General features: G+C 41.4%; 3 protein-coding genes across 4 annotated transcripts in view; 2 read left to right on the top strand and 1 right to left on the bottom strand.

Annotated features, from left to right (window-relative positions):
* The window catches only part of rtn2a (reticulon 2a), a 49,675-nt gene extending 33,530 nt beyond the window's left edge, over nucleotides 1-16,145 (bottom strand). The window contains exons 1-2 of one of the 2 annotated variants that reach the window (XM_056757327.1): nucleotides 16,004-16,145; nucleotides 12,607-12,696 (exon numbers count right to left, since the gene is read on the bottom strand). The gene's annotated coding sequence lies outside the window, so the exon portion shown is untranslated. The remainder of the gene's footprint in view (nucleotides 1-12,606; nucleotides 12,697-16,003) is intronic. The other variant, XM_056757330.1, reaches the window with a different exon arrangement.
* On the top strand, nucleotides 119-11,034 carry ppm1na (protein phosphatase, Mg2+/Mn2+ dependent, 1Na (putative)). The gene is made up of 6 exons (XM_056756006.1): nucleotides 119-509; nucleotides 1,612-2,183; nucleotides 10,087-10,204; nucleotides 10,363-10,477; nucleotides 10,687-10,750; nucleotides 11,005-11,034. Exons 1-6 carry the CDS (start codon nucleotides 119-121, stop codon nucleotides 11,032-11,034), a joined length of 1,290 nt encoding a protein of 429 aa, XP_056611984.1.
* Nucleotides 16,146-16,286: 141 nt separating the features above from the next.
* Nucleotides 16,287-22,910, top strand: si:dkey-202g17.3 (4F2 cell-surface antigen heavy chain). The gene is made up of 10 exons (XM_056757425.1): nucleotides 16,287-16,376; nucleotides 16,825-16,997; nucleotides 17,224-17,586; nucleotides 18,103-18,258; nucleotides 18,683-18,780; nucleotides 19,134-19,208; nucleotides 19,354-19,409; nucleotides 19,720-19,912; nucleotides 21,742-21,849; nucleotides 22,265-22,910. The coding sequence occupies exons 3-10, from the start codon at nucleotides 17,232-17,234 to the stop codon at nucleotides 22,643-22,645; spliced, it is 1,422 nt and encodes a 473-aa protein (XP_056613403.1). The 5' UTR covers nucleotides 16,287-16,376; nucleotides 16,825-16,997; nucleotides 17,224-17,231; the 3' UTR covers nucleotides 22,646-22,910.
* Nucleotides 22,911-27,311: the final 4,401 nt, after the last annotated feature.

Below are 27,311 nucleotides of genomic sequence, written 5' to 3'. Positions count from 1 at the left end.
CACATTTACTAGCCACGACTCAAGTAAAATTAAGGCACTGGATCGTCTGTGGAAGAGCAGTAAGAGGACTTTGAGGAGAACATCCAACAAGGGACTGAAGCGAAAAATCAGAGCAGCCATGAGGACAGCCAGGCGTGCCAGCACCATGGAGGTGCCCTCCTTCCTCCGACAGCTGGTGAAGGAGACCGAGAAGATGGTGACCTTTCTCTTCAAGGGTGAACGAAGGGTAGATTACGACTTTGAAAATGAAGAGGACATTCCCAGTGCGTACCTTGAACGGCCAATTCTGGTGAAGGACACGGAAGAGGGGGGATCAAAATGGGGGGTTAACTATGCCATGGCCAGTGTGCAGGGCTGGCGTGTCCATATGGAGGACGCCCACACCTGCATGCCGGAGATGGCTGTAGGATATCCAGACTGGAGCTATTTCGCTGTGTTTGATGGACATGCTGGAAGAACCGTTGCACAGTACTGCTCCAAACATCTGCTAGATTTCATTCTGGATACAGGTACTAGGTTTACACAATTTGTATTTGTACAGAAACAAATCGTAATTTAATTCACATTTGGGGCCAAAATATCATTTAAAACCATAATAAGACAATATATATAGCCACAGATGTTCAGAAGATATAACGGCAATAATAACGTTTTTTTTCAGAAGCTGAATTATTCTAATTAAAGACAAAACAGTTTGGTTACTAACATTCTCACGAATATCTTCATTTTCCCCAAAGAAATAGTAATTCAAGATTGAAACGACATCAGGGAAAGTAAATTAAATAAGCTCATTTTTTGGGGCAAACTTTCACCAATTTATTAGTGTTGTTATAATTTAACTTTCTTATTTTAATACTGTAAAAAAAATTGAAGTATTAAAAACTGCCAGTATGTGGCGGTAAATGCCATTAATCCATTAGATTCACAGAATTCGTTCAGGGATACAGTAAATGACTCTTTAATGGGCCACTGATTATATAGTTTCACCCAATTGATTCACTCAGGAAACGTATTCTTTAAAAAAACGAACCACGCAGTGACGCACAACACTTCTCCTGAGGCTTTATATTTTTTATACACTTTCGTTAAAAATTAGGATTAATTTCTTATTTAATTAACTGTTTTATAAAATCAACATAACATGTTCATCATAATTTTCTGGACAAAAATAGCACTAATTATGACATTGCGCTTGTGTGATCATATAATTAAATAAAAATGTGACAAAAGTTAATTCGTGGTTATTTCTGCACAGATTTCTTTAATTTTAGGTTATTTTTGACAGTATTCTGTATGTTAACCTGTTAATCACGCAGAAAGTTATTGTCAGCATCATATTTGTCACCAGTCAACAGTATGGAAGAACTGTGCATAAATATAAAATAATCTACTTATGTCTGGGACGGGTGCCTTAAATGCGTTTAACATTTTAATCGCATTCATTTCCATAACACGTTAATATAATTAATGCTTTAAATGCACAGCCCTAAATAAATCATTATCTTTGTCCCCGAAACTAGCTTGCAAGCTTAACTTCTAATAAGCTTTGGTCAAGTAGGTCAAAAGGCAGGTCATTGGGAAATGTTACTGACTCTGTGATTATGTAATCAGGCTGTGTGACGGCAGATGAGGACCCAGAGCAGGTCAAAGATGGCATCAGGGATGGTTTCCTTGCCATCGACCGACACATGCAGACCCTGGCCCGTAACCACAGCTGGGACCACAGCGGATCAACGGCTACAGCCGTCATGATCTCTCCTCAAAACATCTACTTCATCAACTGCGGAGATTCGCGAACCTTCCTTTGCCGTGACGGCCAGGTGGTGTTCTACACAGAGGACCACAAACCCTGCAATCCCAGAGAGAAAGAGCGCATCCAGAACGCCGGCGGATCTGTCACCCTGCAGCGCATCAACGGCTCTCTGGCCGTGTCCAGAGGGCTTGGAGACTACGATTTTAAGGAGGTGGAATGGAAGGCCCAGACGGAACAGTTGGTGTCACCTGAACCAGAGGTGTATGAGCTGAGGCGGACACCCGAAGATGAGTTCTTGGTGGTGGCTTGTGATGGTGTCTGGGATGCTGTGGGAAACGAGGAGCTGTGTGCATTTGTGCGTAACCGCCTACAGGTGTGCGACGATCTCAGAGACATCTGCTCGCAGGTCATTGATCTCTGCCTCTACAAGGTTGGTATCAGAGATATCCTCAGTCAAAAGTTCAATGGGGTCATTCATAGTCTGTACACAAATAGCAAGCTTTGCCTATATTGCAAGCGCTAATCAGATTCCCCTGACTGCACACCAACTTCAGGTTAGAAGGTTGTTTATAGCTCTACTTTAATGTATTAAAACAAAAGTGTTTTCTGTAAGACTTTATACAAGGTGACTTTTACATTACATGCTTGCAAGGTTGACTGTATAGACCTTTTTGGATGAAGAAAGCAACGCTGGTCCAGAAGAACTTCCTGTTTCAGTTCTTTAACACTACACAAACGTTTGAACAAAATACAATCAACAAAATATTTATAACTATTCAACAAACATCTTTAAGATTTGATTATACATTTAAGATTAAAATACTACTAATCAATAAACACAAATTCAAATCAGAAGTTCTTCTGGACCAGTGCTTGCATCTTGCAAAGTGGTATACAACTAGATGTTCTGGAAATCTCCCACATCTAATTCTAATGAGTTATGGTTATGTTAATGAATAAGGGCATGGATAGGGGTTACATTTAGGTTTTATGAATTGGGTTACAGTGAGGGGTATTGTTAACAAATTTAATGTAATGTTTCTTAATGGGTAATGTATCTTCACATGTTACCATAGATAAAGTCAATTTTCTTTTTTTTAATGGAATATTCCAGTTCTTATTATAATTTATCAGTGAGGGTCATTTTATTTATTTATGTGCCCTAATCTTCAATCAAACTCTGAAAACGAACCTAGGGAACTAGGGTTGCACAGTGTAACAGTTCAACGATAGCATCGCGATGCTGAAGCTTAAAAATAATGGTGACGCTGTTCAATTTTTCTAACTGTAGCATCATGTTTTTGCGATAGTAATATTTTCAGAATAGGTTTCACTCAGAAATATACTAGGATACAGAAGACGATCACCATTTTCAGACTAGTTCAAATGGTCATGATAGTGAAGGCCGACCAAAACTAATATGTGGCCTTCTTTGCATCTTTAATCTTGTTTTAAGTACAAAAGCCAACAGTAAAATTAAATGTGGAGATGGTGGTCTAGTGGGTTAAACCACTGAACTGGTAAATCAAAAGGTTGCTGGTTCGATCACAGCAGCCACCACCAGTGTGTCCTTGAGCAAGACACTTTACGCCATGTTGCTCCAGGGGGATTGTCCCTGTAATAAGTGCACTGTAAGTTGCTTTGGATAAAAGCGTCTGCCAAATGACTAAATGTAAATGAATGATCTAAAAAGGTAATTTAAGGTTCACTTTTTTCAATGGAAAATAAAAGATCATTAGCTATTAATTCAACCATAATGTCTTAGTTCACAATCAATGCGTCATATTTAGTAATCTGATATTAATGAATTGCTGGCACAGAAGATGTTGCTAATGATAAACATGATTGCTTGCTGGCACTTGTGTTATGTCATTTTAAAGTATATAATGCTGCATGTTGTGGCAAGTACGATTATAATGCACGTAATAGAATCAGCTTGACCTGTTCTTTAAATAGAATGATTACCAGAGAGATAGAGAGAGAGAGGATTACAGTTGAGATAGTGACGGTCTAAGGCCTCAGATATATGAATATCCAGAGTTCCCTTTCTGTCGGTCTCTCGACGTTGTGTCGAGAACGACAGATGGGGTTCGCCCTTGAGAACCAATCAACTCTGACTACTATAGAAAAGGCCAATGAAATTTGGCGAATGCAATTTGCATGCCGGGCTCCGCCCCCGGAAATCCGGTATAAAAGGAGGCCGGCGTGCAGCATTCACTTACCTTTTGTTCTTCAGAGCCATCGCTCATGAGTACAACTCAGGATTCAATCCTCTACAACTACACGCTGGTGCTACGACGTGTTACAGCGGATCGTCCCTTCCTGCAGCGACCTTCCCCTGGGCGTCTCGGCGGTTCCGGAGGTGTTAGAGATTTTTTCTAAAAGTCCTTTTCAGGACTGACTGAGCATTCTCCAGCGCGGCATGTCCCGCTGTTCTCTTGGGTGCGGCACCCTCATCGAGGAGGGGGATGGACACGATCGCTGCATTAGGTGTCTGGGCGTCCAGCACACTGAAGCAGCGTTCGTTGACACATCTGCCTGCACTGCGGGCAGATTGTCATTCAGAAGTTGCGGTCACGGGTGGCTGTCTTCCTACGGGAACCAGCCACCATTTCGTCTGCTACCCGGGCTGTGACATCTGTGGCTACGGCCCCGATGACCACCCACGTTAGCAGCGTTAGTGATACGGGGAACTCTGCGAACGTAAACCCGCCAGCCAAGTGCTCACGGGCCGATCGCACCCCGATTCGCTCTTCTGAACGTTCCCCAACCGGCGGTGGCATACCGTCCGGATCCTCACGCACACACTCGGAAACGATGTGTGACGTAGATGAGATGTCGCTCGCAGCATCGGAGGGAGACTGGCATCCGACTCTGCCGAATCCAAACTCCACCCCCAGCGGTCGAGTTCAGGAGGAAGCAGAAGTGATGTCATCCGTGCTAACCCGGGGATACGTGGTTCCCGAGGTCGGTGCGCGGTGCAAACCGCGCCCACCCCGGGTGCCATGTTTTTCCCGGAGGTGCATGAGGAGCTGTGTAAAACTTGGAACGCTCCACTCACGGACCGTTCCAGTGAAACCAGCTCCGGCTCCCTTACTTCCCTCGATGGTGAGGCAGCCAAGGACTGCGTCGAGATCCCCCGGGTGGAACGTCCGCCTGCGGTGCACCTGTGCCGCGGACGGCTACCACCTGGGGGGGGATCGACCACTCCTACCGTCCAAAGCACGTAAGACTTCGGCATCACTGGTGTCGAAAGCTTGCGATGTTGCGGGCCAGGCTGCCTCCTCTCTCTATGCCTTGGCCATCCTGCAGGTCCGCCAGGCCAGGGCGTTGAGAGGGCTCCACGAGGGTAAGGCCGACCCGGGTATAATGCAGGATCTCCGTGCCACCGCTGACAGCGCTCTACGGGCGACTAAGGCGGCGGCACGGGCCCTGGGTCGGACGATGTCCACGGTAGTGGTCCAGGAGAGACACCCCCGGCTATACCTTGTGCAGAAGAGTGACAGCAAGGAAGTCCGCTTTCTTGATGCACTCATCTCGCAGGGTGGGTTGTTGGTAACACCGTCGAGGACTGCGCTCAGCAGTTTTTTGACGGCGAAGCAGACAGTGGCAATTAACCACATTTTTTTCACGCCGCGACTCGGCCGCCTACAGGCCTCCGAGATCTCACGTGACGTCTGCTTCCCTGCAACCCAGGACCCTTTCGGCATCGGCTCCGGTTCCTGTGCCCCCACAGGCGGCAACCCGGAAGCAGAGGTCGAGGGGGAAACCTCCACCCCGTCAGCAACCTCCTCGCGAGAAGGGACACTGACGGGAAGACCCCAGGGAGAACAACATCGGGCCCGAACCTTCACAGCCACGGCTCTGATCGGTCGGTACGGGACGACTCCTGCCTCGTCACCAAAGCCGGGCCCTTGTTAGGGCTTGGCGCCCACTTACTCACTGAGTTTTCTGTTCTCCCCGGGTTTACTTGCAGCCGATCGCACACTCCACTGGACTGTGCTCGGCGAACCGACCTCACACCCTGGCGAGGCGTGAGGTCGTACACATACGACAGCCGTCACCACTCTCAAACCGACAGTGCGTGCCGTTGTCCCGCCAGGCAGGTAAGCAGGCGGAGCAAAAACCTTCCCTCCGGGGACTCCCCGCGACATGGTTAGCTCCGCCAGCCGACGAACCACCCCCCGTGGGAATGATGAAGCAGACCGTCCCCTTGGTCACCCTGTCACAGTCCCTGGGAGCTCGAGAGCTGCCCACACTGTCTCGCTGGCTAATGAGGGCGGTCCGTCTTGGTTACTCGATCCAGTTCGCCAGAGACTCACCCAAGTTTCGGGGCATCATCTCTCCCTCTGTCAGAGGCAGGGACGCCTCCGTACTTCGGGTAGAGGTCACCACCCTTCTGGCAAAACAGGCATCGAGTTCGTCCCTCAAAACCAAGATGTTCAGTGGGTCACCACCCGCACTTCATCGTTCCCAAGAAAGACGGCGGGTTGCCCCCAAAGGCTGCGTACCCTGAACAGAGCACCTTCACAAGCTGCCATTCAGGGTGCTCACACAGAGGCGCGTCCTGACATCTATGAGGTGTCAGGATTGGTTCGTGGCAATCGACCTGAAGGACGCTTACTTTCATGTCTCGATCCTCCTCGACACCGGCCGTTCCCACGGTTCGCGTGCGAGAGGCGGGCATATCAGTACAGAGTCCTCCCTTTCGGTCTGTCCCTGACCGCCCTTTCTCCCTGAGAGGAGGAAGGCGAGCGGGTACTAAACTATCTCAGCGACTGGCCTATCTTGGCACACTCGCGAGATCTGTTATGTACACAAAGGGACCTGGTGCTCCGGCACCTAGGTCGATTGGGACTCCAGGTCAACCAAGAGAGGGGCAAGCTCTCCCCAGTGCAGAGCATCCTCTTTCTCGGTATGGAACTCAACTCTGTCACCATGTCGGCACACCTGTCCGCAGTTGTGCCCAACCAGTGTTGAACTGTCTGAAATGAACATTTTAGGCAGACAGCGGTCCCCCTGAAACAATTCAGAGGCTCCTGGGACACATGGCGTCCTCGCGGGCTAATACCCCTCGAGTTGATGCACATGACACCGCTCCAACACTGGTTTCAGAGTCGAGTTCCGAGGAGAGCGTGGCACACCGGCAGCAGGCGCATGGTGATGCCGCCCTGCTGCCGACGCACCATAACCCCTAGTCTTTATGACTTTTTCGACGGACTCAGGTCCCTCTGAGCAGGTTATGAGGCAGGTCGTGGTGACGACTGAAGTCTCCCTGCAGGGGTGCGGTGTAGTGTGCAACGGGCACGCAGGTGGGGTGTTGGACGAACCCCCGCCTGCGCTGGCATATCAATTGCCAAGAGTTGTGGGCTATGCTACTTGCACTGAGCAGGCTACGGCCTCTCGTGCGAGACATGCACGTGCTGTTCCGAGGACAGCACTATAGCTGTAGCGAATACAGATCGTCAGGGTGGCGTTCGCACACAGCAGCTAAACACAACTTGCTCGACGCCTCCTCCGGTGGAGTCAACAGGTGACTCGTTCCCTGCAGGCCACACACCCCGGGCAAACTGAACTAGACAGCCGACGTGCTTTCTCGCCAGTTTATGCCTCGTGGAGAGTGGCGACTCCACCCCCGTGCAGTCCAGCTCATTTGGAGGCTGTTCGGGTAGGCCCAGGTAAAACCTGTTCACCTCCCGTAACACCACCATTTGCCCGCTTGATAGTCCCTGCCCTCGGCACGGATATCCTTGCGCACAGCTGGCCGCGGGATGGGCGGAAGCACACCTTCCCCCCCCAGGAGCCTTCTTGTACAGACTCTGTGCAAGGTCAGGGAGCAGGAGCACCAAGTGTTATTGGTTACACCACACCGGTCTAACCGCACTTGGCCTCAGAGCCGATGCTCTGGATAGCGACTCCCCCTGAACCATTCCCCTGACAGAGGACCTGCTCTCTCAGGGGAAGGACACGTTCTGGCATCCCAGATCAGACCTCTGGAACACCCATGTCTGGTCTCTAGACGGGACGAGAAGATCCTAAGATGGCTACTCCCCCTATACGGCTGAGACCATCACCCAGGCTAGGGCCCCATCTACTAGGCGGTTACACGCCTCTAGACGGTGCCTCTTCTCGTCCTGGTGTCTTTCTCAACGAGAAAGACCCACTGAGGTGCTTGATCAGGATTGTGTTCCCCTCCTCACGAGACTGGAGACTAACATCTCCCTTCCACACTGAAAGTGTATGTAGTCGCTATTGCCACTCATCACGACTCAGTCGGTGGAAAGTTTCTAGGGCAACACGACCTGGTCACCAGGTTCCTAAGCAGCGAGAGGGCGGAATCCGCCTCATCTCCGCTCCATACCCTCTTGGGACCCTAAGTGGTCCTGGGGAGCCTCAGGGCCCCCCAAAGAGCCCCTCGGAGGTTCCGATCTTCCTCATAGAGTAAGACGGCCCTCCTGACGGCGCTCACTTCCTTCAAGAGGGTAGGGGACCACCGAGCATCCTCCGTGTCCCTGGATTGCCTTAAACTCGGCCCTGGAAACTCTCACGTTATCTTGAGACCCAGGCCCGGATGCGTGCCCAAGAAGTTCCCACTATTCCCTCCGGGGCCAAGTGGTGAACTTGCAGGCGCTCCCCATAGGGGAGGAAGACCCAACCCGATTAGTGTTGTGTCCAGTACGTACTGGACCGCACGCAGAGCTCTGAAGCTCTGACCAGCTCCGTGTCTGTTGGAGGACAGCAGAAGGGGAAGGCTGTCTCCAAACAGAGGCTGGCGCACTGGGTCGTGGACGCCGTTACGACGGCATTCCGATCTCAGAATCTCCCATGCCCATTGGCAGTGAGGGCTCACTCCACACGGAGTTTAGCCACCTCCTGGACACTGGCAGAAGCGCCTCTCTAGCAGACATCTGTAGAGCTGCGGGTTGGGCTATGCCCAAACACCTTCGCAAGGGTTAACAACCTTCGCGTAAACCCGGTGTCAGCCCACGTCCTGCGTGGCGACATGTAGGACTGGCATCCGGGGGGGCGTATGCCTGCGAAAGCACCTTTCCACCCTCTAACAGGTTGGGTCAGTGTGCTATTTACCTTTTCTTCTTACCCGAACACATCGCTAAGAAACTGGTACCTCACCAGCCTCCCTTCTTACCCAGACACTGGTTAAGAATAGGCATTCCATCCATCACCAAACAAGCACCCCCTGGGGGCTGGCTGGGCAGAGCAGCCTTCCCCCTTAGGCCGGGATACCATGTGAGCTATCACAGATAGCTCTAACCGGACCTAGTGCTACCGGACGTCTGTAACACCCCCTCCGTGGGCTGTTCCGTCTGATGTATCCTCATGAGAATGGTTCCCACTCCTGGTAACCCATGAGCTTCCCCAGGTGGGCCTCCACCTCGCGGTTAACTACTCAGTCCGCACGTTCCATGCGTTCTCCTCCAAGGACGAGACCATACCTATATCCACCATATTCCTCCCCACGGGTAGGAGGTGGCCTCTGTAGCGCTTCTCTGATTAAGAGTCGCGCTTACCCGGTGTAAACTGATCTGGACGGCCTCTCGCCTATAGAGAGCTAAGGCCCCGTCCGTGAAAGTTACCGGTCAGGGCTGTACCCATCTTTCTCCAAGAAAGCTCTGGAACCCCCCGACCACCACACTGGAAGGTTACAGTCTCACGAAAGCTTCGAGATGACACGCCAAGGCTTGTTACCGTCGCTTCGCTAGAGATTGTGACGCGATACAGCGTTGTGGCGTTTTCCATAGGCAACCCCATCTGTCGTTCTCGACACAACGTCGAGAGACCGACAGAAAGGGAACGTCTTGGTTACGTATGTAACCTCAGTTCCCTGATGGAGGGAACGAGACGTTGTGTCCCTTATGCCACGAACACGTATCGTATTCTGCTGCAGTTTGAGAGGTCTCAGGCTCTTCAGAACAAAGGTAAGTGAATGCTGCACGCCGGCCTCCTTTTATACCGGATTTCCGGGGGCGGAGCCCGGCATGCAAATTGCATTCGCCAAATTTCATTGGCCTTTTCTATAGTAGTCAGAGTTGATTGGTTCTCAAGGGCGAACCCCATCTGTCGTTCTCGACACAACGTCTCGTTCCCTCCATCAGGGAACTGAGGTTACATACGTAACCAAGACGTTACACATCAACAGCATTCACAGGGCAAAATGTCTTTAGATCTCTTTATATCCGTTATATCTATTGTGTTTTTTAATATTCCAAAGTAACTATTATGCAGGATATTAAAGAATATATTGAATATATTTTTAAATAATTTAAATAATAATTTACATTTAAAATTCTTGAAATGTTATGCAAATGTTTCAGGGAAGCTTAGACAACATCAGCATCAACATTGTCTGTTTCAACGGCGCCCCCAAAGTGACATCAGAGGCACTGCAGCGTGAGGCAGAGGTAGAGCAAATCATTGACCAGAAAGTGGAAGGTAAACTCAAACTAACCGATTTACTCTTCAATATAAATACTGTTAAAAAAACATTGGAAAAAATTGTATGTGATGATGGCCGTTCCAACCATTGAGTGATATAAGTTCGCAATAATGAGTTTTTCTCTCTAAAAATATCTTCCTCTCATGTCACCCAGAGATCATTCAGAAGATCAGGGCTAAAGATGAAGACCCCGACCTGCTTTATGTAATGAAGTTCCTGGCATCTGAAAACATACCGGGTCTTCCACCAGGTGGCGGAATTACAAGCAAGTGAGAGACGGAAACATTTATAGAAAGTTAACTGAAGGGAAAAACATTTTTTTTATTGTCAAAAATATAATTACGGCCTTGTGATGTAAATACTGTAAGTAAAAATGATCTGTAAATAAGTAAATAAAAAAGATGATTCCTTTTAGTTAGCACCCAGTTTGACTGTATATGAGTTTAATCTAGTTTAAACTCTTTTCTCTTTGTTGCAGGAAAGATTGCATAATTGCTGCATATAAAAAATATGCATCATCCTTTAGATCTCTTGAGTCAATGGTATGTGTTTGAAATCTTTGAAAGACGCTAAATTAATGTTTTTGTATGATCTCCAGTCGTATGATGTCAAAAAAATGTGTATCCTGGGTCATTAAAATACATGGTTGGTTCACAATCTTCACAATTGGTTAAAATAACCTAAGAAAATTCAGTGTGAAGCAACACAGAATTTTTACAGAGTATACAGATGAATAAATCAATATTTGTGCTCATTTTAAAGATATTAATTCTCATATGTCTTTGTGTAATTACAGGAGATTGTCGGATCTGAGGATTCAAACTGAGCTTTCCTGGAACTGGAATCAAGCCTTGAATGTGATACTGTACCTAGTAAAGGAATACAGTTTTGAGCCAACTTTACAGACGTCACTCTGGGTTGCCAAACGGTTTATCATCTCAAATCATTGTTGCTTACTGAAAGTCAGAAGTAAAATTGTCAAAAAAAAAAAAAATGCAAAGCATTCCTCATATACATGCTAAAGTGAAGTTTAAGTACATTGTGTCTATTGCACTTAAAATTTTGCTTTCTTTCCACCCTGACACTACACTGTGAGACTGTTTCAGTCTTGAGTTTGGGGTGAAAGTGTGCCCGGCTAATAACCAATGAGGACTATTCATTCAAAATAATTATTTTTGCTATCTATTAAATAAAAGTATTATTTTTACAGTTCCATTTAGCAACATTATTAACACAGGACTAAAACTTTCCAGTTTTAAAGACTCATCTTGTGGAGGACTTTACTTTTTAGTGACCTTAATTTTAGTTATGTCACATTATATCCATTCTAATATGAAATGTCACATTGTGGGTCTTAACTGTATTACAACATGATTTGGCACCATTTGACTCGAGATCCTTATGATTTGCATATAAGTCCATAATGTTTTTTTAATGTATATTATAATATTCACTTTTGTTTTTCTGTTCCAGTTGTGACTAGTTATGACTTGTTCCAGAACCCTCACAAAAGTTAAATAAAAAGTTTCTATTTATCTTAAAGATCCGTATTCCTCTCTTGGTGAGAAGAAAGTCATACTGATAAGAATATATATGTTACTGTAAGTCATTTTTAATATAAAAAAGCGTCTGTCGTGTACAATTGTAAATGGAAAATGGAATTTATGAGTTGGTACTCTTCAAACGCAGACACGAGGCCCCCTGGTGGCAAATTGAAGCAACTGTATGTTTAATTAAGCCAAAACTGTGCTATGAGTGAGGATTGCTGCACAGATGTTTGAAAATGAATTCCAGTAATCCACTCCAAAATTATTTTAAGTCAACTTACATGTGTATTTCAGCTTTCAGTCTTTCACTTTGCTGTTGGTGAAAATTGTCACTCTTTTTGTTGGAAACAGGTTTGCTTTTGTTGAAATGCAGCAGACACTGGACTGAAAGGACTATGTGCAAAAATATGGATAGGTCTCTTATTTTTTCAGAGCTGTACATATAGAAACCCATCAGCTTCAATGTGGTTAAAGTTTCTCTAACCACACAGATTCCACAGACATCAACATCCACAGACATCAACAAAAGAGAATACTATGCTTGGTTTTTATTGAAAGAAGGGTCTCTACCGCCCCCTTGTGTGCAAATGAGCTCTCAAAGAGCTTTTTCACAGATCTATTCAAATAGATTCTCTTGATTTTCTACACAGAGAAGATACAATGTGGTTTCACCTGCCAGTAATTTCTGTATAAATAAAACATTATAAACCACAGTACAGAATTACGGGTAGGAACCATCTTTCTGAATCTCATACTGTTTACTGATTTAATTATTCATCAGATTAATTTGTTGAACTAAACACAAACCATTGGCAATGTTTAAACTGAATGACCTGACAATTATACAATACCTTCTAAATTAGCTTTCCTGTAGCTCAGTGGTAAGAGCATGGCATTCACATTGCTATTGTCGTTAGTTTGATCCCAGGGGATTGCACACACTGAAACAAAGGTATAGGATAATGCAATGTAAGTCGCTTTGCGTCTGCCATATGCATGCAAATGTAAAATGCAACAATGGTAGTATTATTCATTGAATTTCTAGCTCTTATTGTAAACTATGCAAATTGCAAAGTCTTACAGCTCTGACACAACCTTCATCTGATGCTTTTAGACTTTTTAATAGAGTCATGCCAAACTTTTGTTTTTATTAAATATTATATCAGCATAAAAGTGTTTTTTATAACCAAAATAGCATTTTGGTTTAAAAGATTCTGCTTACTGGGGTTGTACAATCACGGGTTGTATTATAAAGCGGTTTGTTTAATTTACTCTATAGGTCTGTATTGGCATAACCTCTACCATCACATTCTGTTAGAACATCATCCAAAATACTGTAGTTAGTAGGTGAAATTGGCTCAATGAAAGAGCACTGTACTCATACTGTGTGCTTCACTCTCATCCCTAAAATATTCACCAAAATTTTAAAGAAAAGACTATTTAATAAAAAACCTTTGATAACTCATTGGGATTTTAAATTAAGAGCTATTGATAAAACCAAACACACACAATAAATATGAACTAAATTCTGCCTTTCTGAAGCTCTTAAAAGGCAAATATTTTTTTGCACTCTAGACAGATGCTCATTACTCCAATTCTAATTGGTGCAGCAGGAATGAGATGTTTGATCTTAGAGGAGATGAGTAAATTCATAATCACATCTGAAGGGATGTTAAGTCACTGTGGATGAATGTTTACCATTATGGAATAAGGTACTGCAGATATTATATATTCATATTTGACAGGCAGCCCTGATTTAAAATTATTGGATCTTTGTCTTTCTGCTAACACGTACAGGTATATGACGAGTTCATTACTACTACAGTAATATAGCATATATACGTACAGTATTACATACACTTTCTTGTGCACAAAATGCTTTTTTATTTTTGTGCAAAAAATCCTTTTTTATTTTTGTGCTTGGGTGATGTTTTTTTTGTGCTCAGAATATATTTTTCTTATGCTCAGGGACGTTTTTCTGATGCTCATCTTACATTTTTCTCATGCTCAGAGGTGGTGTAGTGGTGTTGAGGCTCAGGCTCTAAAACGGACACTGAGCTGGCCTCAGTAGTGGCCTGGATGTTGAGATGATGTTGGTGGCATTTGAGACAGTACACCCACTTTGAGATTATCCTGTAGGATTTACTTATAAACTACACAATGACAAGCGGTCCAAGTCAAGAGGCAGCAAAACAGCCTGAATCATGCTACCTCCACCATATTTCACTATTGGGATGATGTTTTCAAGTTGGTACGCTGCTTTCTTCTAAGCCATAAATAGCGCTGCTGGTATTCTAGTTTTGTTTCATCAATCCACCAAGACATTTTCCAAGAAGAGTGTGAGACTGGTCTTTGGCAAACTTTAGGTTTGCTGCAATGTTTAGTTTAGAGATAAATTACTTCCTCGATGGTGCCTTTCCATGGATATGTTTAACATACAGTATGGTTGACTTATGAACGGAGATACAGTATTAACCAGAACTAAGGAATCATATAAGTGTTTCGCTGTTACTCTTGGGTTGCTTTTTACCTCATTGAGCATTCTGGGTTGTGCCTTTGGAGTCATTTTGACTTTTTTTTGTTTGCAGGCCATGGCTCACATTAGCTAATGCTGCTTGTGAAGAGCGCACTTGACAATGGATGTTTATATAAGTGAATTTACCTCTAAACCACAACTTTTCTCCTTTCATAGATTGGACTCCTGGTTTGATATCACCTTAATCCAACTGACATTGACACCAATAGCCTACTGGTTCACTTAATTTTCCACCGTCACTTTTGTATGTTTACTGGATGTGCTCGATGAAGACAAAAAAGATCATGACTGTTTGTGTTTTATCAACTTAGAAATATTATGTTTGTTGATATTTGTGGCTTTGGAAAAGATCAGAACACCTTTCATGACCAATTCAAGAATCCAAAAACAGGAAATTGTTGTTTCTTACAACTGTATGTATGTATACAGTGTTTAGGCGATATACTGTTTATATATAAATGGGGCACCAAACAGGAAAGATTCGCTTAATAGGACTAGTTGTTATTATTCCTCTAATTCAGCACAGTTGAATTCCCCATAAGGACATTTCCCCACGCCTTATGCATGACAGCGGGAACCAGTCAAGAATATGAATAGAGGAAAGGAGGTCTGAGGTATCACTGCATGGGTTTGTCGGATAGACATCCTCTGTGTTTGGGGGATAAATGAATATAGAAAAACATATTATACTTAACTTTCCTTGCTTTTATCAGAGAGACATCTCATGAGTTGTGTGTCCCACTTTCATCACATCCATTATGGTGAAAGATGCCTTTTGGTGAGGTGCTGCTGATAATACCCTTTGTATGGTTCCCATCAATGTGACACATCGTCATTGTGCATTATATAAAATCTGAATATGTGGATATAAATCTGAATATATAAATGTAAATCGGAATATATATAGTTATAAATCCTGAATATAGCATATATTTACTGAATATAAAGTTCAATAGTGAACAATAAGGACATCTAGTGGCTTTGCGCTGTAATGACAGTATCTTTTTATGTAAAAGCTAAGATAAGACAAGCGGGTATATGGATGAATGTGAATGATTATGCTCTACAAAAAAATAAATTATAATAACTGTAGGCTTCATAATAATGTATGTTTGTACTTTATTTTGAACACATTATTACCGTTGTTTACTGAAGAACTGATATTGCTAATATGTGTCAATATGGATAACACAGTAATATATTGAATGCTGTGATTGCTCTTATAATGAATGATATGTGCATCTGACACGTAACGTTTCAAGTTTAGCCCATTAAAGCAGGTTAAAGAGGTGTTCTGTTTACCAAAGGGATCTTTAAAACGTTAGATTTTCACTATATCTAAATATGCTGCGATTTTACAAAAATGTTATGTTTCTGAAAATATTATTTTGAAACAATATGATTTTTTCTTAAAACAATAACCCACCAGTCTTTGTAAATATTATAATCTTTCGCTATTAGGCCTACTCACAAGCAATGATTCTGATTGGTCGATTCCGAACGCGCTGAAAAAAACAACTCTGACCACATGGAAGTCGTCACCTAAATATTGACACTTTATCGATCTTAATTTTTTCGTAAGTGAGCATTCATGTCCCCTATTTAAGTCGAATATCACATTTGATATGTGAACAATGGAGGGAGTCACTAAGGTCTATGTACTTCATAACGTGACTACAAATTGACGGATAGAGCGAAGAAAAACAACTTACTTTCTCTTTACCTGGAGGTTTCCTTCAAGGAAGCAAAAATGCAGTGTTGAATATGTCTATAGTGTTCCAATAATTACAATAAAGGGGAAAAATCAGGAATATCATCCTGTTTTTGTTGAATTTCAGCAAGCGTAACCGATTAACAAACGGCCACGTTGCCCCTCCCATGTCATGTGTTAATTGGCTGAAGTGACGTAGTAAAGAGAGTTGTCCAATAAACATTGAGCTTTGCTGCAATTTAAACCCACTGCAGTCTAATGTTAACAACATGCCCTCATAACATGAGCTGTTCCTGCTCAATTTGAGTTAACTGGGTGTAAAAAGATGGCAGCAGGTTGTTGACAAGAACAACACCCTCTCTGTTTATAAACTGGTGAGGATTCAAATGTATTTTTATTTTTATAACAACAGAAAACATTCAGAACACTTGATTGTGTTCAGTGGCCTGAATTTGGCAGGGTGTGTATATGTAATAGTTACACCATTTACATTAAACAAAGCTCGAAAACATGTTAGGAGTTAAACAAAAGATATACTGAGACATTCTTTTAAGGCTGCCAAAGCAACACAGTTCCAATGCGTGAGATCTGACAAGCAAAGTAAAGCATCAAAACACTGCAACTAAAAATGACTTGAAAAATCGCTGTCACGTTCCTTATCACAAAGTTATGTTATTTCATACTTGACATATGCACGTGTTACGTTATACTCGTATATAAACTGTAGAATGTGTCACTGAAGTGTCATGGGCCATGGCGCCTCTGTACTAATGACTTAAACATCATCTTTAGTGTTCCTGTCATGCATTTGTTTTCAAAAAGGCTTCCAAAGAGAAGTTCAAGAATAAGAGAGCGTTTGGAGCTCACAGGAGGTCAGTTGAACTTGCAGCTGCATTAACGTTATAAATGGAGAGTTTGTCAGGACTATAAACTGAAAGGAGCATCACGATTGTAAAGAGTCTTTGACTTTAAGACGTCCTCCTCAACAGCAACAGGTAATGTGCGGCTTACAGAACAACCAACGGCTTTTAAGCTAAGTGATGTGTTTTTGTCTTTATTTTTCTATTATTTCTTTAGTTTCTTCTTCCAAACTTGTGTTACCTTCTGTAAAATCTTCTTTTGTGTTACACAGAAGAAAGACAATTCAAATGCATTTAGAACAACCAAAGTTGAAAATGAAAGAATTAAACATTTCTTTTGTTGTTGTTGTGCCTCTTGTAGATATCCAGATGACGCTGAAGGTGGAGGGTGATCCAGGCTATGGCAGCATGTCTGCAGGATGTCGATTCACGGGTCTGGATGACTCAGAGACGGTTCCCCTTCTTATTCAAGACACCGAGCTAAGCCAGCACACCTGGAGGCCGCTGAACAAAGAAGAGCTGGAGAAGTGCGCAGGTGGACCAGGATGGAAAAAGTTTCGTTCTCGTCTGGTTCTGGCCTTCTGGGTGGGTTGGGTGATCATGCTGGGAAGTGCAATCACAGTGATCGTTCAGACGCCGCGGATGGTGACTCCTCTGCTGTTCTGGTGGCAGAAGGATCCCTTCTATCGACTGCAACCAGAGCTCGCTGTGGATCCAGAGAACGGTAAAACCAGCATTATCTAAATAATGCTGAATGAATTCAAATCATTTGCAGCAAAAAGAAGTGCAGTTCGCTTTGTGAACATTTGATTCTGAATTCACACCTGCATTTCAAAGTCGTTAATACTTCTGTGAAGTGTCCACAAAGGCTAGAAGATTATTATTAATATTTAATGCTCAACTGCTATACGGTTGAACACAAAATGTAAGATAAAATATGCCTGATGATGTATCCAGAGACCACAAAATAAGATATTCTGAAGAATGGGGTTAACTGGCCCCCATTCGCTTGCATTGGTTTTGTGTCCATACAGAAGTGAATGGAACCCAGTGCTGTTCAGTTACCAACTTTCTTCAAAATTTCTTCTTTTGTGTTCTGCGGAAGGAAGAAAGTCAAACAGGTTTGGCAAACAAGAGGGCAATTAAATGACGACAGATCATTTCATTTTTGGGTTGAAATATCACTTGTGTAATCCAGTGTGGGTAAAGTACAGTACAATGGCATTTCTCTGTCATTCAGGGGTGTCTAAGCAGATGTCGTACCTGAAATCACTGGGGGTCGGGGTCCTGATTCTGGAGGGTAAGGAGGTCTCCCTGCCGAACCTGACGCAGATTGGTCGAGGTCTAGGCACTCTTCCACAATTCAGACAGCTTATGACAGAAAGTCGTAAAGCAGGTAGGCTAACTATTATTCTATCTCATTTTTGGGGGGGGTAGTTTTCTCGCATACATGTGTTTAAAAATAAAGTTGTTTGGTTTAGGACTGTACAACCATTGAGATTCACTAGGTGGTGCTGTTCAGCCATTTTTGATGATCTTTATTCATTTTCTTTTTTATTTCTTTTTTCTCCTTGTCTGATTATTTTTTTGTTGTTGTCATTCACGTTTTTGACTTTTGTACAGCACTTTGGTCAATGTAAGTTGTTTTAATTTGTGCTTCATAAATAAGTTGATTGATTTGATCAATCTAGTGCACAGTCATTTGGGTACTGTGGGGTCCTTGTAAACTTTCACGTCAACAGTGGTTGTGTGGGGTGGTGGGTTGAGACCATAAATCATGAATTATTTAATTTAAAATATGAATTTGGTATTTGGTTTAGGTCTGAGAATAATGTTGGACCTTTGCGAAATGGCCCCGTTTGAACCAGTATTGAGCAATGACACTGAGGTTCGGTCAGTTGGTTCAGGATACATGCAGGTAATGTATATTTGCACTCTTACCATGGTAAAGTGACTTATTTGTCAGTTATGGTGTCAGTAATGGAAGTACAATACAGAGACCATGGTATATGAATATCCCAGGCATTCAGTGCTATTATATATCAAGATAATATAATGCTATTACTATCTGCCCATGTGTAGTGTTCCTGTCATGCATTTATTTAATACTGCCCATCTTTTTATTACCTTGTATGTTTCTCTAAGATATCAATGAGATTTTTTTTCTGTTTTCATTTCTCTTAAGTGATTTTAGGGAAAACATCTGAAGCTAAATTGATACATTATCACTACAACAATGAATTTATTTGGAATATTATTTTTGCTATCCAGGACTCCCTAAGATATTGGCTGGAACAAGGTGTGTCAGGGTTTGAATTCTGCGACACAGACGTGACCTCTGTGAAGGTAAAACTGTCTGATATTTTATTGACGTTCTTCTGGCAATGTGGGGAGAAAGTGTGTTTTGCGAATAGTGATCTGAGAAAGCTTCTGAATTTTATCTACATTATGAATATTATTTTCAGAAATTGATGTGGTTTATGGTTTGCAGGCGATAATGGAGTGGGTTGTCCTGATGCGAGAGTTCAGTTCACAAGATGACGAAAGGTAAACTCATAATTGAAATCAAAACCAAACAGTAGCATCCGGAGTCAGCATCGGATATAAATTGAGCCTGTTTACTTAAACACCTTCCTGGTTTATAACAAAATTCATCCGGGAATGTTATTTCAAAAATGGAAAAATGTGTGTTTGTAATGACATTAAAATTGCGATTGCAATGTTGACTTTATCGTTTTCTATATGTCCACTTTTTCAATACCTGTTACACTGATATCAAACAAATGTCTGTTAACAAACGTGCTTGCTTTGTTTAAATAAGCCATGGTTACTAATGTTCTTGTATCTTTTTTAAAAGAATTTTGATGGTGAGGCAAACAGGTGTCACACTTCCAGAAGTCACTATGTCCAATCTTGTTAACGGTTCACTGGTGAAGATGGTTACAAAATCATTGATTCCACCATCGCATCATCTGCTGTCGGCTCCTGAATTGGCTGAAGCCATAGAAACCAATCTGCAGATGCCACAAGAAGACTGGCCAAGCTGGACTGTGAGTGGACATTTCTATGTAACTTTACAAGTGTATTAAACCACAGACATCTCTTGTGATTGTAAGTTCAAACACTACAAGGGATGAACTATCACCATTTGACCTGTAAGGTTACTCCAGGTGCACTTTGCCTTTAAGAATTGTTGAGCCAAATGAAATCCTGACCCCTCTTAATATTTACTAGGAGCCTTTTACTTTTGCCAACATACTTTACTGAGTTAAACGCTTGAGTTTCTGATTAAATCTTCATTTTCTTATTTTTAATGGTTTGCGGGAAAAGAAAATTTTGTAGAGAACAAAGAGAGAACTTTGTTTGGAAGAAAACTCTGAGGTAGTGTCGTGCATATGGGAACAATAAACTTTTCACAATGTTTTGGCAGGTTATTTTATCTTGCAAAAATAGAAGAAATTTAAAGTGACAGCACCAAAGTGGTGTATATTTGTTTACAGTAAATAAATACGGTAATCTACAAATAATATAAGTAAAAGTTATCTCAGGGTGATTCTCACCAAATCTTGGTTTCAAGATGTCAAACACGATTTTACTAAAAACACTTGCATCAACACATTTATTTTTAATTCATTTAGAACAAGGTATCACATGTATAAAAGCCTTAATTAAAAAAAATACTGTAAGCTTAACAATTTTTACAACAAATTTCTTTAACAAAAAAGGCCTTAAATTCTCATTACCGCAACGATTTAAAACAGTCTCAAGCTCTAGCCAGGCTCCCAGGGGCTGAGACAGGAGGGCTAGGGGTTCGATCTGCTTCATCCCCCCCGGGGGTGGTTCGATGGCTGGCAGTGTGGATCCCTCACTGTGGGGAGGACCTGGGTAGGGATCGGCTCTGCTGATTAACCATTTACGTCTCGCTGTGACGCAATGTCGGGTTGCCGAACACTCTCGTGGGGATGGGTGAGAGCAGCTGTGATTAACACCCAGAGAGAGAGGAAACTTTTTTTGTGAGAATGTGGGCGCTAGGCCCCCGGAGGGGGGTAAATCACCATATGATGCTGCAAGGGACATCTCATCATCATCACACACTGTTTCCGAATACGTGGCTGAGGAACAAAGCTCGTCAGAAGATGATCGGTTCTCAAGACAAATCCCATCTGTTGACTCGACACAATGTCGAGAGACCTACAGAAAGGGAACTACCTGTATCGGTAAAGGAAAGTCTTGTAGACAGCAAATACATTTTTGTGAACATCTATTAGAACTCCAATTGTTTTTTCAGAATGCGATAAAAAAATGCAATAAAAATACATACTTCATTCTTTTGTTAAAATTATGCTATGTGCAAGGTAGAAAACACAATTACGCTTATTATGTTTAATATTTAAAATCTTTACTGCCATGATGTTTTCAGCGGCTTCATGAGAATGAAGCTTATATAATTAAAAGTAAACTAATAAGTAACAGTGACGTCAGCAGCTGTCAGTGCGATGCTACAAGAATGGAATACTGTACAAATACTAGTGAAGATTCAAACCGGATCATCTAAATAAACACATTTGTTTACAATGAATCAAACTTTGGTCTCTGTTTATCTTTTGGCTATAATAATATCACAGTCTAAATTCAAAATATTGGGACATTGACATCCTGCGGTTGAGCTGGTATCGCAGTCTAATATTGGAGAGTCAAGTTTAGCCAAGTAACGGTGGTTCTCGGTTTCTATTGCTTATCATCAGAAATCTACAGGCACTCTTTTGTTTGTTAATGTGTACCGGAAGTTAAAGGCAGTCTACGAACGTGCAGTAACGTTTATTTTGTTGGGTTGAAACCATCTATATGGTGTCATAATATATGTTTGTATAAATCCCAGGTCGGTGGAGAAGTACCCTGGGAGCTGCAGAGAACGATTCTCGTTCTGATAATGACTTTACCTGGAACTCCCATCATCAAATATGGAGATGAGATTAATCCAATACAGGTGAGTAATTTACAAAGTGCTAATATGCCATATGCATATGATGTTAATTAAACAAAATCTCTAATAATTATAAAAAAAGCAAGAATGAAGTTCCACCACTAAACCCAACATCGCTGGAGTTTAAGCAGATTGTCCTAAACAAACAAATAAGATTGTACAAATTCAAAGAATTTGCAGCTTGTCAAATAGTTACCAATTGCCATGACCTACTGCTGGTCACAGTTTTATACAGTAACTGTTGTTCTAATCTGTTTTATTTAGGATATTTATGTAAACGTGTCTGATGTGAATGGAGATGCCACAAAACAGGTTAGCAGGTGTTAGTTTCACATTAACATCTGCTAGAGAATGTACTGTTGCTTGCTACAGAATAACATTAAATGCTGATTTTTACCTTCATCTGAATAATTCTCAGAGTTTGGATGAGCTCGGACGTCCTCTCGCTTTGTTCCGTTCTCTGAGTCAGTCACGTGCCCGTGAAGAGGCTCTCCGCTTCGGCAGCTTCATCTTCCTCCCCTTCAACACCACCATGTCTTCCTCCACCCTCAATGCCACAGCCACTCCTCCTCTAGCGTTTCTGCGCTCATGGGGCTGCGTTCAATTCCTGGTGGTGTTTAATTTGGGACCTGAATCCCACGCTATTGACCCGGAGTGGGCTCGGAGTCTACCTGATAGCGGGGTGTTTGTTACCAGCACTGGTCTTGACCGACTGGGCCCTGTGTCTCTTCAGTCATTAGAACTGCAGCCACATGAGGCCATTGTCATAAAACTTATTCACACCGATAACTCTTCCTGAGATGTTCATGTAAAAGGCTTGTGATTGGTTATAAAGTCCAAATTTTTGTATTAACTGGAACCGAGAATACAATGGTATGATTGGTGGTTTAAAATATTATTACACTGTGTCTACACCGGACCCGACAAGCGACGCGACCAGTGTTGACAATATTTGAAATTATAATGGGTTCTAATGCGTTTCTAAAGTCTTTTGTTGTGTCATGTCTGTTATATTAACCAAAATATTTAATTACACTGGGTGAGGGATGGAGGGTTTTGGGTAAACATGTATTTGATGTGCATTGCTATTTAATTCTAAATGTTAAAGGTGTTTGAATTAATAAATATTTACAATGGCATTAGACTGGACTTCTGATACAACATACCAACACACAAATACTTATTCAAAACAATTGTAGCTATTGTGTTAAAAAAAACTATCTTGTTTTGTAAAATCTCAAATCTCAAACTGCACGTACAAAACCTTGACTGCAGTTTTTACAATGTTGCACAATGATCACTTCCACATGTCTATGTTTTTTTGTCACCCGTTTTTACACAAAAAAAAAACGTTGTGTAAGTTGTCATACTTAAAATGGGAACATGAACTGGGTTGCACAATTGAGATATCTAACTAAGATATTGCTGACACATAGTTAGTGTGCTAACAACTGGAACTGGAAGTTCTTCTGGACCAGCATTGAACTAGCATTGTTTATGTCCTCTGAAGTGGTCTATAGAAAAGAAGGAAATATGATGGATTATATTTTAAACTTCTGTCACTCGATTGTGAAAGCAAATCATGACCATCTTGCTTCAATAACACATTATTCAAAGCAGACCCTCTGATTTCTATATAAATCAAAAATCAGAAACATTCCGCCTTCAGTTTTAATTATAGGCATCGGGTCACTGATATCAGAACATTCTGGCATTGTGCTGCAGTTGACAAGATGTCCAACATGGATTTAATCACGTAAAATGTAAGTCAAATGTTGTGGTGGGAAGCAATTTATATGTGACAATCAACTCCAGCGTTTCTCGTCTGCAGATGTTTACAAACACATTTCAATAACTTCACATGATTGAGCACAAGGGAAATAAAATAAAACAATAAAAAATGTTCGTTATGCATCTGGATGTTCCTATATATTCTCCTCCAAATTATCTAATAAAAAATTTAAATAGTTGGGTCATGAACAAACCAGTCAAACTACATTCCTGTTAGTTTTGCTTTAACTTGCAGCATTTGAAATGCTTATTTCCTGTAGTTCAGATGAACAGCATTGCACTAGTAACACCAAACCGGGGGTTTGAACCCAGTCAATGCATGTACTCATAAAATGTAAATCCATAATGCATTGTAACTCACTGTAACTTGCTTGAACTTGAACTTCTAAAAATCCAGTTTTTAAGACACAAGCCCAAACATGTCTGGTGCATTAGATGCTTTACGGAAAGAGCTTTGAACTATCCCTTTGCAAAATTCTGTCATCTCTGTTTCACACTGAATATCAATCCAGATTCTCCCTGCAAATCATCAATATACCTTAAAATGAATATGGCTTTTTGCATAATTTACAGTCACTCCAATTTAAACCACATTTTGGTTTGTACACTAAAATAAGCAATCGTTCTTAATGTATTAAAAAAGATGACACAAATTTGACCTTTCAGCGTAATGACGTTTTTCGCGATGCGCATGTAAATCAGATCAATCAGCTCTATGAAGTATTTGATTCTGATAAGCCAATGCAGCATTGTTTCACAATATATTTTTTTATGACCAGAAAACAAAATATTTTTTTTATAAAACTATTTTTATTAGTAATAAACCACCCCTGGTGGTTGGCTGCAGTATTTGTCATAAACCCCGCCCTCTCAATGTAAACAAATGTGAAATTGGAATCGGGCAAATTACACTTCAAATATGTTGTCTGTCGTTTTAGTTCGTCATTTATCTAAAATAAAAGTTTTGTTTTAATGAGTTATAAGATGTTCTTAAAAGTGGTCGTTGCAACACGATTTCTTAGTTTGCTAAAGATTATCTCAGAGCTGATCCGTATGTTTTGTATCCAAACCCTGAAAGCGATCTAGCATTTTAGTACTTCCGGTTCATTTGCCCCAAAGTCTATAGTTTATTCAATGGATTTTTGGTAACAAAAAAATATTTTCGAGTTTTATTCTATGACAAAAACACACCAGTTATAACCGGCATGTGGTCTTTTTAAACCTTTATTGTGTCTTAAAAACTGTGGTTGCAAACAATTGACTAAAAGCGAAGTCACCTTTTGGCATGCATGGGGACGTCACACGTCATCCCAAACATCTCTAAAAACTTTCATTAATGAAGTAATAACTTACCAGGGAACATGTTTTTATAAAGTTTGAAAAAGTTATAGGAGGCTTCGTGGTGGTGACGTTGATATCGAGCGATTTATAGCCTCGTGTTAGCATTTTACTTCTGGGGATTGTATTTAGGCTTCAAAAGCTAAACTTGATAGACAAAATGTGTAAACATCACAAACTTTTGTTAATCACATCATGTTTTTGAAATCTTGCAGAAGTCTATGGGAAAAATGCATTCGAGGGCACCAGTCGTACAAATAAAATGGCTGAAGCAAAAGACTGAAGCCCCACCCCTAAACCTTTATCGTACTAAAATTGAAAAATTTAATTTTACATACAAATTATGGCACATCAAAAATGTTCCTTAGGCCTAATCGTGCACTGATGTACTTTATGCTGTACGTTTTCCGCCTCCAAGATAAAACAGTACTGCTATTTTTCATTTGACTGACTATGTTACTGTCCATGTTATGAAATAAATACTTTTTGTTATGCAAATTATATTAAACATATACATTTGGCTAAACAAACCAGGAGAGACTGACTGAGATAGAGCATTGGTTTTCGAAAAACGTTCAATTGGATTTTGTGACTTTTGTACAGTTGGGGTCATTAGTTTACATAGCCTATGTTATGCAGAAACTTCATAATGTTTAAACGGTCTTCTGGGAAACTGAATGTAAATACCTGGGAAATGTAAATTCGAATATTTCCCGGATAAAATAATAACAAAATAATTAAAACTGAGACAGATCATCCTGTTTACAAAAACGCTGTGTATTATGTTGCATTCTTGAGCATTTGTTATGTAAAATAGCTTGTTCATGGCAGTACAAAATAACTGCATTTCTGCATGGCATTTAAACGAATTACTCCAACTTAGCCTTTAGGCCATTTACTGTATCCTATAGTCTTATAAATTCACAAATTATTACAAACATTATACATGTAGCACTTCTTTTGATATATTTCAGGATATTTTAATCTATTTATTGTTTCCCGGGGCTTCTATCGCGGTGTCGCCAGCTGCTGTTCTGTTTATTTAAAATCCCTTCTGTGTTTTGGTTTAAAGAATCTTCTCTGGTAAACCAACCTACTTTGAAACCTTCTTCAGAACAGATATTCGTTTACCTTCAGTCACTTTGCATACACATCCCTAAAACATGAAATGCTTCCAGTAGAAATAGTGTGCATTGCCAAGAGCTGAAGTGTGAAAGCAGTCATCTGAACTGCAGTGAGAGGGAGAAATACTACATTCAATTCAATCCAATTGAGGTGAAAAAGACAACGCACTTAACCAGTCGTTTTGTTTAGATATATCTTGAATAAATAGTTTTATTTTTGTACAGTATTACCCATGCCTTAGAACAGTGGTCTTCAACTACTTTTCTTTGAGGGCCTGATTCCAAAACTACATAGGATGAGGGCCAGTTTTTACCATATTCTCATCTGTTATTTTGTATTTCTGTTATTTATTGCTGTTTTTGTTGCTGTTACTTATAGGTCATATATTAAAACATGCAAACAAATATTGCATCCAGTATTTGTGCCTTTTCATGATATTTAATTAAATGAATACATTTTTTTAAATTTTCTTAGGCTATATTCCTTGATGAGTTAGTTTACTCAAAAATTGATTTGCTGTTAACTTACTCACCCCCAGTCCATCCAAGGTGTGGTTGGTATTGTTTTTCAAGAAGATAGTTATGAAGATATTTGGTTGAATTAATGAAAGTCAACTCAATTTAAGTCAAAAACGCTAATACATTCAGCACAAAGGTAATACCTGCCCCTGTGTGTCATGAATCTTGCGGGGAGACAAGGCAGGAGAACCCAAGTGCAGGCAGACACAGACGGATTAGGTGGTAACACTGATATTTTATTAAACAATAAACAAGACAAAACAAACGGCAAAACAAAGGCCCACGATTGGGTAAAACAGAACAGGATACAATAACTACAAAAGGTACACAGGAACTGGACTAACTACACTTAAACCAAAATACAATAATTAACAGGACTTACAATGAACTAACACTCAACTAACAGCCCCACGCACTTAGAAGGGCAGATACTTTGCAGTTCGAGTTATGGAGGGAGATGAACAGATGGGTTTTTTTCGTAAATTTATCCCTTTAAATCATAAACAATGAATGCAGTAATAAAAACAACACAATTTTCCGATATCTGAGACTATCGTTCACGTGGTGTATCCTTCCTGCAGTTACATTCAATGGCACAGGACACGTTTTGGAACGCGACCTATACGCGTCTGCAACCCGACTGCCTATTCAATACTGCAACTAGATGATTTTGGTGGATTGTTGATTATAACA

The sequence above is a fragment of the Triplophysa dalaica genome, chromosome 9 (genome assembly GCF_015846415.1).
Source record: "Triplophysa dalaica isolate WHDGS20190420 chromosome 9, ASM1584641v1, whole genome shotgun sequence".
Taxonomy (NCBI): domain Eukaryota; kingdom Metazoa; phylum Chordata; class Actinopteri; order Cypriniformes; family Nemacheilidae; genus Triplophysa; species Triplophysa dalaica.
Note: the sequence above shows the minus strand (reverse complement) of the source record. Positions and strands in the feature narration are given on the sequence as shown.